Source organism: Antechinus flavipes, chromosome 2 (genome assembly GCF_016432865.1).
Source record: "Antechinus flavipes isolate AdamAnt ecotype Samford, QLD, Australia chromosome 2, AdamAnt_v2, whole genome shotgun sequence".
NCBI lineage: Eukaryota > Metazoa > Chordata > Mammalia > Dasyuromorphia > Dasyuridae > Antechinus > Antechinus flavipes.
Window position 1 is genome coordinate 504,446,178 of NC_067399.1, and position 16,736 is coordinate 504,462,913.

The 16,736-nt window shown below is 40.0% G+C and overlaps 1 protein-coding gene across 4 annotated transcripts in view; it reads right to left on the reverse strand.

Annotated features, from left to right (window-relative positions):
• Positions 1–13,936: 13,936 nt before the first annotated feature.
• AK8 (adenylate kinase 8) overlaps positions 13,937–16,736 on the reverse strand; it is a 158,910-nt gene continuing 156,110 nt past the window's right edge. For 3 of the 4 annotated variants that reach the window (XM_051980248.1, XM_051980249.1, XM_051980247.1), the window contains exons 12-13: positions 15,534–15,614; positions 13,937–14,289 (exon numbers count right to left, since the gene is read on the reverse strand). In XM_051980248.1, the coding sequence (XP_051836208.1) occupies positions 14,049–14,289; positions 15,534–15,614 (322 nt within the window). In that variant the 3' untranslated portion in view covers positions 13,937–14,048. The remainder of the gene's footprint in view (positions 14,290–15,533; positions 15,615–16,736) is intronic. The other variant, XR_007950969.1, reaches the window with a different exon arrangement.

The window sequence follows — 16,736 nt, forward strand, 5'->3', positions numbered from 1 at the left end:
GAGAGAGAGAGAAAGAGTTGGAGCAGAATTTATTATGCTTCATTAGTGAAGTAAAAAAAGCAGGGGTTGCAATTATGATCTCAGACAAAGCAAAAGCAAAAGCAGACTTAAAGAGATAATCAGGTAAACTACATTTTAATATAGTTATAGCAAAAAAAATGTAAAAGCAAGTTTTTCAGATTAAAAACCTCATTTTTCAAATATGTAAGGAACTGAGTCACAATTTAAAAAAAATAAGAGCTATTTCCCAGTTAATAAATGGTCAAAATATATGATCAGGTAGTTTTCAGAAGAAGAAATTAAAACTATTCAAAATTGTATCAAAAATTATCTAAATCACAATTGATTAGAAAAATTAAAATTAAAATAACTCAAGAGATATCACCTCACACCTATCAGAAATGACAAATTCTGGAGAGAATGAGGGAAAATAGGTAGATTAATAAAGTTTTGGTAGATTATGAACTGGTCCAATAATTCTGCAGAATATTTTGGAGCTCTGTCCAAAGAGCTATAAAACTGATCCAGAAATGCCATTACTAAATCTGTACCCTAAAGACATCAAAGAAAAAATGAAAAGGACTTATATGTATAAAAATGGCAGTTTTTGTGCTGGTAAAAAAATTGGCAATCTAGAGAATACTCATCAATTGGGGAGTGGCTGAACAAATTATGGTCTATGATTGTGATGGAGTGGTATTGTGGTATAAGAAAATGAATGGGGTGCTTTTAGAAAAAACAAAACAAAACATGGCAAGAACTATGTGAACTCCTGCAAAAATGAAGTGAGAAAAACTAGGAGGTCATTGTACACAGCAGTGTTGTAATGGTGATGATCATTTTTTAAATATAATGATCCAAGATAATTCCAGAGGATTCATGGTTTTAAAAAAATCCCATCCATCTCCAGAGACAGGGGAGGGGGAGAGTTGGACATAGAGAATTCAATTTACTTAAGAACATTAATATTGTACTTTAAAAGATAAAACATCAAAACAGTGTCTTCTGGCTTGGCCCTGGATAATCTGGATGACAGTAGCTGGGTGACACATTCATGTGCTTAAAAGCCTCTTTGAGGTCCATGAGTGTAATGGGCTGAGGCTCGAATTGATCACGTCCGAAGCACGTGAGGCTAAATAGTAATTGGACCATACTCTATTAATATACTTGGAGAAAGAATGGCCCTGCCCACTCTTTGTGCAAGTCCTGATGTGTTGTATAGGAAATAGCGATTTTGGTGGGTGGAGGCAGGGGAGTGGAAAGGGAAGCGGAAAGAGAGACTGCTGTCTGGTGTCTTGTCACAGCTGCTCGCATTGCTATCGCAACGGCCCTTCACCTTGGATCCCCCTCTGCTAGCGGGTTTTCTGTTGCAGCTGCCCATATTGCTATCGCAATCCTTCTTCACCTCTACTGAGAATTCTTTCTACTAAGAATAAAGATTGAAGATTTTTCCCTTAACCTGAATTCCTGACTCTGGCTGATTTTAAATACGCAGTCATCACATTTGGTGCCCAAAGGTGGGCCAAGGACCCTACTTTCACTGAAGAAGTCTCCAGTGATCAGGAACTTAGGTGAGTATAATAGACTAAACTAGTAACTTTTTTTGGCTGAAATGGGACAGATCCTAGCTAAAGATTCTCCATCTCCCACCCCAATCCCCCCACCCCCAGCCCCATCCAGGAGTGGCACTATAGAAAGCCTACTTAAGCTGATAGAAGATCAAGGGCTACTTATAACTTGGGAACAGACAGCTAGACTTCTTGGTACATTAAAACGCACCTCCCCTTGGTTCTTAGAGGAAGAGCAAATCTCTCCAGATAATTGGACATTAATTGGGCAACAGCTCTCTGCATATTACAACAAAAATGGTCCTCATTCAATTTCCATCGAGGCATTCAATTTGTACAATATAATACAGTTGGCCTTAAGAAACCATATAAGTTCTAGAAGAAAAGGAAAAAACTCTAGGAATAGCCTAATGGGGAAGCCTGAGATAAAGGAGGAAGACAAAGAACAGATTAATGACCATATCCCCACAGGGCATGGAGACTTAAGTGAGGCTCAAGGGTGTGGTGAATCTGAGGCAGCTTTAGCCCCACCTAAGGAGCAGGTAATTGACTCCCCTCCATCAACTCCACCCTCCGGGATGGAGGGAAGAGGGGTAGTGAGGGGGGGGGTAGTGGGGGAGCAGTGACAGCACCAGCACCTCCCCCCCAGCATCCAGCTGCTCCTATGACTATATTGCAAAAGGGACTAATTAAGGCCAAAGCGGAAGGTAGAGATGTATCAGAATTTCAACACCACATTTTTCCTGTAATTCAACAGTTTAATTCTTCAGGTCAAGAAAGTAGAAGATATGCTCCTTTTGATATAGAAATCCTCAAAGACCCGAAAAAGCTTTGCACTCTTTATGGGGTCATATCAGCCTATGTTAAGGTGTTATTACAGAATTTGGCTTTTGAAATCTTGACCCCTAATGACTGGAAATCTATAGCAAGGATATGCCTAGAACCTGGACAAAACTACTTGTGGCTTTCTGAATATAGTGAGCTCTGTAGGATGCAAGCCCAACAAAATAGTCAAAGTGGAATTCATACTACAATCACCTGTCACCTACTAACAGGTGTAGGTTCCTATGCAGATGTCGCAGTACAGATTAATTATTCCATAGCAGCAGATGAGCAAATTGCTGCTAATGCTATCAAAGCATGGGCTTCTCTCCACAATAAAGATGACAAGGGTGAGGACTTCACAAAAATAATATGAGGGCCAAATGAACCCTTTGCTGACTTTGTGGGACGTTTGCTGACAGCTATTACAAGAACAAGTGGGGAAAATGCAGTAACAGACATTTTGATAAGGCAACTTGCTGAGGAAAATGCTAATGAGGTTTGCAGAAGAATTATACTATGACTGCACAAGGATGCTCCTTTAGAGGAGCTCATAAGACTCTGTGCCACAGTGGGCACAAATGCCTTTTATAGCCAGGCTATGATGCAGACATCCCAAGAACCCAACATGGGAAGACAGAGTCCCTCCTGGCAAGGGACTTCCAAAGAGACTCGTAGATGCTTTCAGTGTGGTAAAGTAGGGCATCTGAAAGCTCAATGTTGGTATAGAGAAAGAATGAGAAAACAGGGTGGGAGAATAAAACCCAAAACCCCATGTCCAAAATGTAACTGAGGTTTTCACTGGGCCTCTGAATGTAGATTGACCCAGAGAAATGAGAGGCAGGGCCTAGGCCCAAGGTATCAATCAAAAGATGGTAGGGCATGATAGCAACTGAGGTTACACCCAGAGAGTTTTTAGAAATTCAGGACTCTGATGTCATCAATCAACAGAAAAGCAATCAGGATTACAGTTGGGGAGGTTACAGGCCTTTTAATACAACAGGGTAGTGTCCAGTGCAAACAGCTCCACTATCTTTAAATAATCGCCAGGTGATGTGGAGAGATCCAGAAAGTGGTAAATAGAAGGGAATTAGATAGGCTAACTGCTTGGGGAAGAGGGTTTGCTTGTATCTCTACAGGTAGAGAAGGGATCAGATGGGTGCCAATGAGCCGTATTTGCCTTGTCCATTGCAGAGAGATGGAGCAGACCCTTGAAACAAAGGAGAAGACCCAAAAAATATTGGGTGGTTCTGTTGCTGATTGTACTCACCATTGAAAGAACGTAGCAGTTATGGCGTTTGACTCATGGACATAGAAAATTGTTGGACTTCAAAACCCTCAGGAATCATTGGATTCTCTGGGCCATAAGATTGTTATAAGACTTGAAAGCTCTCAGGAATCATTGGATTCTCTGAGACATAAGATTGTTGTAGGACTTGAAAACCCTCAGGAATCACTGAATTCTTTGAGACATAAGACTTGAAAGCCCTCAGGAATCATTGGATTTTCTGAGAAATGATAAGACTGTTGCAGGACTTCAAAATCTGCTGGAATCATTGGATTCCTTAACACATAAAAAGACTGTTGCAGGACTTCAAAAACTTGGGGGGATCATTGGATTCCCTGATATGTGAAGCAATGGACAGTAGATTGGTTTTGGACTATCTCTTGGCTGCTGAAGAAGGCGTATGTGTGATTGTTGTTTACATACCCTCCTTCTAGGACTTCTGGCAATCTTTTACAATACCATGTTGATTTATATTGTTTGTTATACTGTTACTTGCTTGTACAATTCATGTTCATTACACTACATCAAGCCTGCACTGACTGTGGTGAGAGTCATCACTAATAGCCTGTGCATTGTTGCTGTGTGTTTGTGTAATACCTCCCATGCTGATGGGCGTGTGCATACCTGTTTCTAATAAGACCCTTCAACCCAGAAACCCGCTAGCAACCCCCACTTCCCTTTGGTGCTTTTCATCTCCCTTCCTGAGATGTCAGGGAGGGTGTGATTATCTCCTTTTTAGTGCTTTCACCTCCCTTCCTGAGAAGTCAGGGGGGTCGTGATCACCTCCTTTTCAGTGCTTTCACCTACTTTCCTGAGAAGTCGGGGGGGTGTGATCACCTCCTCTTGGGGGCTCTGACCTCCCTGAGGAGTCAGGGATGGCGTGACCACCTGTGTTCTAAAACAAAAGAAAGTGGGAGATGTAAAGGGCTGAGGCTCGAGTTGATGCACTGAGGTCCCAAGCACGTGAGGCTAAATAGTAATTGGACCATACTCTATTAATATATAAGCTTGGAGAAAGAATGGCCCCTGCCCACTCTTTGTGCAAGTCCTGATGTGTTGTATAGGAAATGATGATGTTGGTGGGTGGAGGGGGTGGGAAGGGTAAGGAAGTGGAAAGAGAGACTGCTGGCTGGTTTCTTGACAGCTGCTCGCATTGCTATCGCCACCTCCCTTCACCTCCAATCCCCTTTTCACCTGCAATCCCCCTTCACCTCTGCTAGCTGGCTTCCTGTCGCAGCTATTGCTATGGCAATCCTTCTTCACCTCTACTGAGAATAAAGATTGAAGATTTTTCCCTTAACCTGAATTCCTGGCTCCGGCTGATTTTAAATATGCGGTCATCACACATGAGAATTGCTCCTTACTTGTCTCATATCACTATACAAAAGCAACAGTATGTTTGCTTTCAATCTTCATTTCATTAGGGGAGGAAAAAAGGAGGAATTTTCTTCTCTAATGAGATCCTAGAGTTTGTTAATAGGATGACCTAGTGAGACATGGCATTGAGTGCTCGCCCTGGAGTCAGGACCTCCTGAGATCAAATTTGATCTAGAACAATTACTGCCTGTGTGACCCTAGGCAAGTCATTTAACCTCTGTCTGCCTCAATTTCCTCAACTTTAAAAGTGAAGATATTAACCCCTCTCTCTCAAAGTCATGAAGATCAAATAAGATGCCATATACAAAATGCTTTACAAACCTCAGAGTACTATATAAATTACTCACTTGTTATTGAGGTGTTGTGTGAAAGCAAATACACTAATGCACTAGTTGTTGATACAAGTGGTTTGCAAATGGGGCTAAGAAAATTGCTCAGGGTCACACATATGACTTCAAGCCCAGGATCCACTATGCCACTCAGATGCCCTCTTTCCAGACTAAACATCTCTAAAATCCTTTAAGATCATTGGGGTGCATTGCTCAAAATGAGTTAGAGACCTGAAGCCAAACATGGCCCCTGGGGGACAGACCAAGTACATGACTATCCCTTAGTGGCAGCTGATTTAGCTACATATCTTGACCCAAAAATCTAATGGATTTTCTATGATTCAAAGGACCTTCCTCATCAAAATCAAACCAACCTGTGAGGTATTAACTATGTCATCTCACTAATGTCCAAGTGCCTCACAAATTGGTCCTGGCATTGCTTCAGTGTCCTGGATTTTTTATGGCCTGGATTGATGATGGTGATGCTCTTTTGACTAAAAACCAGATCCAGGTAATTATGCTAATAGTGGCTATTGTTAAATCTTGTGATGGAAAATAAGAGAATGCTGACTCACTAACTGAGGATCAGTTCAGGGATAATAAGTAACTTGGCTAAGATCTGACTCCAAATCTAATGCCTCTGCTTCTCCTCCTATCAACCACTTCTTTTATAATATAGTCTCCAGTCTCTTTATTCTCCTGACTACTCTCCTCTTGATTAGTTGTCCATCTTGTCAGTGCTCTATAATATGGCACTCAGAAATAAAAAAAATACACCACACATGGTCTGGCTGTGATACAATATAACAGCATTTTTATTTCTCTTATTCTAGACATTATCTATTAATGTAATTTAAGATTGAACTAACTCTCTTAACAGCCATGTCAAACTTCTGATTCGTACTATATCTGCAGATTACTTAAACTCCAAAACATTTTTGGTAGGAATCATAATTAAAACCATAAGTCATATTATTCCCCCAACATCCTGTACTTATGCACTTGATTTTATGGAACCATGTGTTTATCCCTATTATATTTTCTATCCAATAGATAGAATTGGTCCAATTCCTGTTAGGATCTTTTTGAATGATGACTTTGTCATCTTAGTTGTTAGCTAGATTTGCATCTTTCTTTGCACCATATTTTTTATTCTTTGTATTATTCTCTTCACATTTTATCAACATTCCAACCAAAGATAAAAATATTAAATGTCACAGAGACAAGGACAGATCCTTGGGGCAATCCACTGGAGATCTCCTTTGAGGTTGACTTCAGTCCATTGGTTCTTTAAGTATGGGTATTCAATCAGTTTTTAAATCATCCTTAAATTTTATCTAGCTCACATCTTTCTCATCCTGTCCACAAGGACAGCATGAAGCTTTGCCAAATACCTCACATATGCCAGACATACTACAACTTTGCAAACAATCTACAACTTTTGACAGAAATGCATAATTGATACTAGTTGGGCCAAAAGTATTCATTAAATTGCTGGAATTATAAGGAATAACAAAATGAAGTAGATGATATAGTTCCTGACTTAAAAGTTTGCTACCTACTCTTAGAGACAGGTGGGCACTTAGATATTATAGTGAATAGGGCACTGGACTTGGAATCAGGACGATTTATCTTCCTGAAAAGAAATGGTAACATTTCTATCTTTGTCAAGAAAACTTCAAATTAGGTCACAAAGCATTGAACATGACTGAAAAAACTGACCAGTAACAATTTAGACAGGGAAGACAGAAAGGGACACAGACATAACTACATATAAATGAAATAATTACAGAACACAATACAAAAAGCATACATATGAGTGCTACATTAGGGAAGTATAGACTTAGGGCACTTAGATAATTAGAAAAAGTAGAGATCACTTGGAGCATAATAGGGAAGACATGGAAGAAGTGGTACTTGAACTGAGCTTGAGTATAAAAAGCATTTGGTGGGGAGTAGGTGAGCATGTGAGCAAGGTATTATAGGTAGGGAATATGGCACAAATTAGGAGGAGGAAAAGAAAGGTGACTGAATTAACTAAATGGGGACTTTGTTCAGGATTAATGGAAAATCAAACCAAGTCACCTAGGTAGTATAGCGGAGAGATTCATCTTACAGGTTCAAATCTGGCCTCAGACACTTTCTGGCTATGTAATCCTGGGCAAGTCACTTACCCCTGATTGCCTCAGTCTTCTCATAAAATGAGCTAGAAAAAGAAATGGCCATTTCTTCTTTGCCAAAAAAAAACCAAAACAAACAAACAAAAAAAAAAAACAAACCTGTGTTGGAAAGGCTTGACAGATGGTTCCAGAAACAACCTGGTTTCCTGTGACCAGTCTACCTAATCACAGAGGGACATAACTAATAAGCTGACCACCTGATGATAATTCCTTTTTGGCCACAGCAACCTCTGAAATAACATTTAACATGGCTTTGACCTGGAGTGCCCCTCACCTTGTGCTTCACCATCCCAAAAAGAGGGCAGAAGAGAATGCTGAGAATCACAATTTCTAAATCATCAAAAAACTGTTCGTTTTCATATGTGAGAATTTGGGATAAGACATAGACATGCAGCACCAGACGGGCAGGCATGAATGGGTTGCCATCTGCAGCAAGTGCTCCTGGACTGATGAGATCAAAGAACTTTTTGAGTACAAAATATATTTGTAAAATACATAAAGATTTTAGGGGAAAGGCACTAGCAAGAAGTAGGAGGATCAGCAAAGGCCTCTCAGAGTTTGTGACACCTGAGGACTGAAGGCAATTGGAGGTAAGAATACATTGCAGGCCTAGGGGACAGCCTGTGGGGAAGCACAGAGATAGGAGAGGGCATGCCATGTGTAAGGAATAGCAAGTAGATTAGTCCGTCTACCCAAAAAGGAATAATGTACAACAAGGCTAGAAAGGACCATGGGAGCTAAGTTGTGAAGGACTTCAAATGCCTAACAGAGTTGTTTGATTTTGAACTAGAAGTTAGGAGCCAACTGGAGTTTACTGAGTAGTTAAGTGTTTGTCCTTTATTCTCTAAGAGGGCCATGGTATGGGAAGGTGATGCTATGGTGAATTGGATTTAAATGAGGGAGGGCTGAGCAAAATCATCTGTCTCACTTTCTCCTCCAGATCCATCTGGGTCCAGTGGCCAGATATAGGTCAAGATAACTGGAGATGACCTTAAATGCAGCAGGAAACCTTGGCCTTTTAAAGCTAAAGTCTTTGCCAGGTCTCAGTTTGACTAAGGCAATGAGTCCAGTGAAGCTAGGTTAGAAATGAGGCAAAGAATGATCTCTTCTACCTTAGTCAAAAGTAAAAAAAAAAAAAAAAAAAACCAAAATCAGTCTGGGAAAGGAAGACTCTCACGGTTTCCGGCCACAAGAGAAATATTTGCTATTTATTCTTACTCTGAGCCACCTAGACAATGACCAAGTGAGATTTGGGTTGAGACCTATTGATGACCAAAATCAATCAAGAACTAAGGAATAGTTCTTAAAAAAAGAAATCTAGGTCTTTAACCCCAAGATATCTTGCAAGGTTTCAGATATCAAAATTTATATTCCTCTGGGCAGAGCACACACAGGTAAGGATATGATTCCCTATGTGAACAGAAGGAAGGAGGGAGCGGGGGAGTAGAGTCTGGGAAGGAAAGAAGGAAGGAAGGAAAGAAAGGAGGGAGGGAAGGAAGGAGGAAAGAAAAGCAAATAGAAGAGAAGAAGGAAGTAAGGAAAAGAGGGAAGAAGGAAAGAAGGGAGGGAGTAAGAAAAGGAGAAGGGAGGAAGGAAAAAAGGAGGGAAGAGGGAAAGAAAGAAAGAAGCAAGGAAGGAAAGAAAGGAGGAAGGAAGAAAGAAAGGAAGAAAGCAAGGGAGGAAGGAAGAAACTAACTGCATTATCTAACTGGAACTGACCAGTGGGGCACTACCACCACTCACAGGTTGTCATCTTTCATTCTCAAAGGACTATGATATCAGCAGAGTGATGTCATAAGTTGCAAGTGAATTGGATTTAAGTGAGAGAGAGATGTGCAAAGTTATCAATCTTATTCTCTCCCCTGGAGCCATTTGGGTCCAGTGGCAAGATAGAGATGGGGACAATTGAAGGTGCCCCCTCCCTTTTTTGAGTAGTAGTGTGATATGATTTTTTTTCCTTTACTTTAGGAAAATTGCTATGGTAACTACAAAAATGATTGGAAAAGAGAAAAATTTGAAGGGAGTTCAACTGAGGTTGCCATGGTTTAGATGAGAGATAACAATGGTCTGAACTAAAGTGAGATTGACTGTTTATTATTAAATAACAAAATTTACAGCTAATCAAACCTTTTGTGTTAAATTTTAGCCAAAGCCAACTAATCTAGAATTTAGCCAAATTTTAAACTTTTGATCATGACTACTGGTGTCTCTAAACCAGCAAGTTCCCCAGGTCTCCAGTTCTCTTTCATCTATAAAGAGCTGGTCATTTCCCTAGTACTTTGCCCAGAAATGGATGCTAATAAAATCCAGTAAGGCTTCCAAATTGGGTTGGAAGCAGAGGGATCCAATTATAAGAACCTAATTCTTTCTTCCATCTCAGGAGCTGATTGGTATTAGGCGGCTTTACTATGCAAAGTGCTGTGAGGAGCTGATTCGTTTGCAGTAATTAAATGAATGTCAATTGTTTTAGTTGTTTCTGAGGGAGCATTCTACATGAGTATTAGCATGTTCTGCTAACCCTGACGATCTGCACTCCAAGCCCCCAACAAACCCGTGGGGGATGACCATTGACCTGAGATTCCATACACAGCCATGCCAAATGCATCTCAATGAGCCAGCCTTTCGCTCTCTTTCCCTAGTTTCTATGGAACCAATGAAGCGAAACTAATATCAAGGCTGCATGCAGATGAAAAGAACAGAGAAGGAAGGGGACTTGTGGGGTGGGATTGGGAGGCAGGAGTTGTGGAGAAAAGGCATTTATAGCTAAGTTTGTTAAAGAGATACACCTGCCTAATGAGTAATACGTAGACTCTTTTGCAGCTAGGGAATGAGGAAGAGAACACTGGCTTTGTCTAGTATCCCTCAAATCAAATCGGCTCCATCACCGACTAGCTGTGTGATCATGAACAACTTGCTCTTCCTTCCTTCTCTATGAAATGAGGGAAATTTGATTAGATGATTTATAATTCCCTTTCAGCCCTGATGTAATGTGATTCTCAACCCTGTAGCCATTTTTCCTCCCTATGAACCTGTTTTTGGCCGTCACCTGACAAACTCGTCACCAGAAAGGCAGCCTTCTGGAATGTATAAAACTCCCAAGGATATCCAGACGATAATGACTCCATTGGGAGGGAAGATAGGGGTTCATATAGTCAATATAGTGGTATGTGGCACAGTAAAGAGAGCCCTGGGCTCTCATAGCAAGTCGTCTGATTTTGAATTTAGCCTCAGATATTTATTAGCTGTGTTTGTTATCTTAGGTATAAGTCACTCAATCTCTAACTCAGTTTGCTCAAATGTTAAATGGCGGGTAATAATAGTAGCTACTTCTCACAGAGTTATGAGGATCGAACCTTTGTAAATTTTTAGCACAGTGCCTGGCAATGAATATCTACTTTATAAAGTCTTCATCTTCCTCCTATATTCTTATCTGCATAAATGAACAGGAATAGTGGTAAAGATGGTACAGTGGTACAAATAAGTTGAAATGTAATCTTTAAAAGATATTATTTTTGATAAATTTAAATTTTAAAAATATTTATTATCTATTTTTTATTTTTTTTTTGTTTCAATCAAACAATAAATGTTTATTGATCTCTTCAATAGGCACTATGCTAATTGTTAGGGATATATTAAAAAGTGTCCCTACCTACAAAGAGCTTCTATCTCCAGTGATTCACCTTTTTGAAAATATTTTGACTATGCTGATGGGAGACCATCAGCTTGAGTTTAAACATTAGATGAGCAATCAACAAATTAGAAAATTTATATGTTAATAATAGAGAGGTATGTGTATTTGGGAGTCCCATTTTCTCACTAAATGAAGGTTCTGTGCACAGAATTCTTCATGCTAAATTGTTCTGTACAGAGCTTCAGTGATCTGCAGCTGTGAGAAGACTGTGGATTAGGGTCAGAAAGAAGCCTGTTAAATAACAGAAGTGGCACAGAGGGACAGCCATGGTCACCTGAAGCCGAGAACACAAAATAAGGGCTGTCTACAGTAAGGTGGGAATTCTTGAGAATGGGCCTATGACCCCTATGAAAAATGTTAAGGAAATCCATAGCCCAGTGTGGGATTTCTCTCCCTAGTGAGGAGAACAAGAGGTTTTTGAGGGGAGAGTAGGACCTGGGGTTGCTTTTGTCTCAGATGGACCTGGAAACCCGACACTGAGACTTAAGCAAACAAAGAGAGCATGCTAGCATACTTATATGTAGATATGTGTGTGTATACTTACAGCAGCTAATATCTTTTATATTGATAATAATAAAGATAATAGCTTCTTATTGTTGTACATTAGCTTTCAGCCATAGCTGACTGTTTATAACCCCATTTGGGGTTTTCTTGGCAAAGATACTGGTGTGGTTTGCCATTTTCTTTTCCAATTCACTTTACAGATGATAAACTGAAGCAAATAGGGTTTAGTTTCTTGCTCAAGGCCATATAGGCAATAAGTGTCTGAGGCTGGATTTGAATTCATGAAGATGTGTCTTCTTGATTCCAAGCCCAGTGGTATTCTACTGTACCCCATAATAATAAACATATAAGCTTACATTCTTATAATTCCTTCAAGTTCACAAGCCACTTTCCCTTCCAATTCTGGATCTATGAGCCTATGACTTGTGAGGTAGGAAGTAGGTAGAAGGCTTGCTAGCAGTGCTGGGGGATGATCTTTCAAGTACTTGAGAATGCTGGGCTCTAGGGCTTCAAGGCCCATCCAGGGGCTGAGTTTCTCTTGGGAAAGATTCTGTACATCTAATTGGGGAAGGACTTCAGGACTCAAACGTCAGAAACTCTTTGACCATCTAGGATTCTAGATTGTTCAAGAGTCAGAGTTAAAGATACACAGGATACATACCCTCTGTAGTCTGGTTTTAGATGGAGATATCATTGTGTCAGGATGTGACTAGATAACAGTCTGAAACCAGTCACTAATTATATCACTTTGGGCAAGTTACTTTCCTTCCTCTATAATCTTGATTTTCTTACCTTTCAAATCAGTATACTAATACCTATATTTCCTACCTGCTTTAGAAAAATATTGTGATAATGCAATTAGATGACAATAACATGTAGCACTTTACTTATATTACCTCAGTTGATTATAAAATCACATATTTCGAACTTCAGTAGACCTTAGAGATCATCCAGATGAGGGAACTGAGATCCATTGAGATTTCAATGGCTTACCCAAGTTTACAAAGATGGTAAGTGACAGTTTGGATTTGAATCTAAGTCCTCTGATTACAAATCTGGGGTTTTCCCCCCTAGGCTGTGCAGCCTTCAAAGTCCTCTTATGGCCTCTCGTCACAGAAGGGAGATTATCTGGAGTTCTGAAAGGTTCTGAGGTGAAGTACAGCATCTGAAGTACAGTAATAAGTAGGACCTACTAAGCCAGAAAAATCTTGAGTATAAGTCAAACCATGGATTTTAATACAAATACTACTCTAATTAAATTTAGAGCAATTCCTCACTAGTTTAATCCCAGGATGTTGCATTTTGCCACTAGGAATGAAGAAATGCCTTTCTTTGAGGAAGAGAGAATATCTCAGGTCAATATCAATGAAATTGGGGCAACTAGGTGACGCAGTGGATAGAGCACCAGCCCTGTCGGGAGGACCTGAGTTCAAATCTGATCTCAGACACTTAATATGTTCTGGCTGTGTGACCCTGGGCAAGTCACTTAACCCTAATTGCCTCAGCAAAACAAATAAATAGCAAATATATATGTATATATATATCAATGAAATCACAGATCCATGACTATCAACATTTAATATGATAGATATTGGACATGAAAGTGCTCTGAAAGGGCTAGTCCTTGATTAAAATCAAGGTATAGCAATTGGACCATACTCTATTAATATATATATATGCTTGGAGAAAGATTGGCCCCCACCCACTCTTTGTACAAGTCCTGATGTGTTGTACAGGAAATGATGATGTTGGTGGGTGGAGGCAGGGGGGTGGAAGGAAGCAGAAAGAGAGACTGCTAGCTGATTTCTTGACAGCTGCTCGCATTGCTATCGCCACTGCCCTTCACCTCCAATCCCCTTTTCACCTGCAGACCCCTTCACCTCTGCTAGCTGGCTTCTGTCGCAGCTGCCCATATTGCTATGGCAATCCTTCTTCACCTCTACTGAGAATAAAGATTGAAGATTTTTCCCTTAACCTGAATTCCTGACTCCGGCTGATTTTAAATACGCAGTCATCACACTATAGGTCTTTCCTTCCACTCATTAAGTTCACAGTAAGGTTTTCTTCTAAGTTTTTAGTAAAATCAAGATATCCCCCCATCCACATGTCTTCCCCTTCCATTGTTCTCAAATTCCCCTAAACAAGGCCATTTCCAGTCATTTTACTCTCCAAAGAAGTGATAATATGAATTCTTTATTTAATTGGCCATGGCTCAAAAATACTAAGGAAAATTAATACATGTTTTTGTGGGATATTATTACATAAAAGTAAAACCCAGTGGGTTTTTGCTTATTGTGAGACTTTAGTGGGCAAAGGCATAATGATCCCACTCTCTATGTACTCAAAGACAGTGTAAGGGTCTTGATCCCCATTGACATAAATGACATTATCAAAAAAATCTTCCAGCAAAGAAGAATTTCTGTAAAAAAAATCTATTTTGATCTTCACTTTCTCCTCTCTATCCCCTGGGTGCTGCATAAGACGCTCCTGGATCTCCATTGTTGGAGGTGGCTTGTACATTAAGTGATATCTATAAAAGAACATATGGCATAAGAAAACAGAGAATCAATTATTTCAAGGGGAATTGTGAGATTTGATCCATTTTTTAAATGCCCACTGAACTAAAAACAATATATGGATTTCTAGAGGACCCCGCACTATCCTCAGCAGCAACACCAAACATTTGCTAAGTACTTATGACATGCAGAGCTGAAGCTAGGCATTGTAGTCACAAGAATGACCAAGACATTATCTCCTGCCCTCAAGGAGCTTATTATTATTGAAGTGGAAAAATAGGACATGAACATAAAAAAGAGAAGTGATCACAAGTTACCACTTGTACGGTGCTACAGAAATTCAGGAAAGAGAGAATCTGGTAGGCTGAAAGCTCAAGGAAAGGAAAGGTGGAAGGGATTTGATCTGGACCCACTTCAAGGTGATTTGGATCCAAATGGATGAATTAAGTTGATGATGGGACAGCCTTTCCGTATCATCTATCTATCAAAAACACTCATTACCAAAGAGGAAGGGGATGCTGGGCTTCCTGTAAAGCCAACTATAGAACCTTGAGTTCCTAAACAAGGAAATGTGCCTTTGGCTATAAGAGAAATAAGACAATCCAATACTTTGTTGTAGGAATATATCACCTTGAAAATTAAAATCATATGAGGGATTCTATAAAATTAGAAGGCAGGAGACAATTCAGCCTTCAGTTCCTGATAAGCATGGAAAGAAGGTTCAAAATTGTGCTACTTCCTCCAGAAAAGGAGTTTCCCCTATGCAGCTACAGATGTTACTAATCACTGAAAGAATAAAGTCCAAATGGAGAATTGCATTTTCCTCAGTTCTTAACTTCATTACAGTATATACATTTCACAAAAATGAGAAAAACAGGGGAAGAATATTGCCCCCTGGAATGTAATGTATGGCCATGTGCCACCCTGGAGCTCTCATTGTTTTACTGTGTGATTTTAGGCAAGTTAATTGCCTTCTCTGCCTCGATTTAGCTTCAGCCAAAGAGGGCCAATAAAATTCAGATAGTTCCAAAGCAATTGGTCTTGTGAGTTCACTTCTTTAAGTCAGCTGTCAACATTTAACAGAACTTTCATTTGACTGAGCTTTCATCAAGCAACTATTTTCCTTTCTTTAGAATTCAGATTAATAAAAGGGGATAAGGGGGAGAGGGAGAGAGAAAGGGGGAGGAGAGAAAAGAGGGAAAAGAGAGAGGAGAGGTGAGGGCAGAGAGAGGGAGACAGAGAAACAGAGAGAACTGACCTTTCTCCTGTGGTTGGATCTGTTCTTCTTAGAGTTAACCGTTCAATGACAGAATCATATGGTACATTCAGAAAAAATACCCTGTGAAGGAAAAATGCCCACCGTTTGCATGTTAGTGAATTCATGAAAACATGACATTCTCCTTACACAGAAACCAAAAGAGATGATCTTTATAAATGTCAGTGACAGCATGAAATCATGAAATATCAGGGCTGGAAAGGACCTTTGAGACCTTAGTCCCACTCCTATCTCCTTATTTTCTAGATGAAACTTAAAAAGGACCTGTAGGCCCCAAGCTTCCTGCCTCTCTTTCCCCACCACTCTATAATCACTTCCCTAAGTTGAATGCTGCTTTCTTTTTAGCAAATGTTCAAAGTCAAAATTTAAAAATATAATCCCAAGGCTTTTAAATGAAATGAAATATCTTTTAAGAACAGTTTTTTTCTCTCCTCCCTTCCCTCTGTCTCATTTCCCTCTCTTCTGCCTCTCTCTCTCTCTCTCTCTTATTCTTTCCCTTTTTCCCTGCCTGCCTCCCCCTCTCACACACTAGCATGTAATTCATTGACATTTGCCTATGCAGTCACCAGAGAGCTGTTTTTCTGGTGTCGGGTGGGGTCTATTCCAATGAAAAGCCTGAGTTTTCCCTCCATGTGCATATAACAGTTTACCAGGCATCCTTGCAGGCCTGAAAGTTATGAAAATCAGATATCTCGCTTCAAATGTTCACAGATAATGATTTCCATTCACAACGTGCTGCAAAATAACAGCCTCCAAATAAAACATTCCAGATTGGGAAATTCCAAAGACAGGAGAAGCTGAGTTGTCTCAACATTCTTTCATCCCTTACACTCTGAACATGTTGTTTCCCCCCTTTATTTGTGTGGCCTACCAGTTGTACCAAAATGTGACTGTCAGAACAGCTAACGCCTCATGAAGCCTCTCCAGGTGAATATGCTAGTAGAAAGGAATCTGGTTTGGAAATCCATGATAATTGATGCCATTTCACAAACAAACAAAACCCCATTGAAAGAGTTTTAACCCAGCATATCAAGACCGCTTGTCGTCATTCTAGCGATTGGGCTCCGGGAGGATGGCGAGATTTGAAGTACAAGGACACAAAATTGGTACTTGAAACACAGCATTCAGAAAGCCTTGTTGGAGAGTCGCTCTGTTCTTACACGAGCTGGCTCTGATTACCCAGAC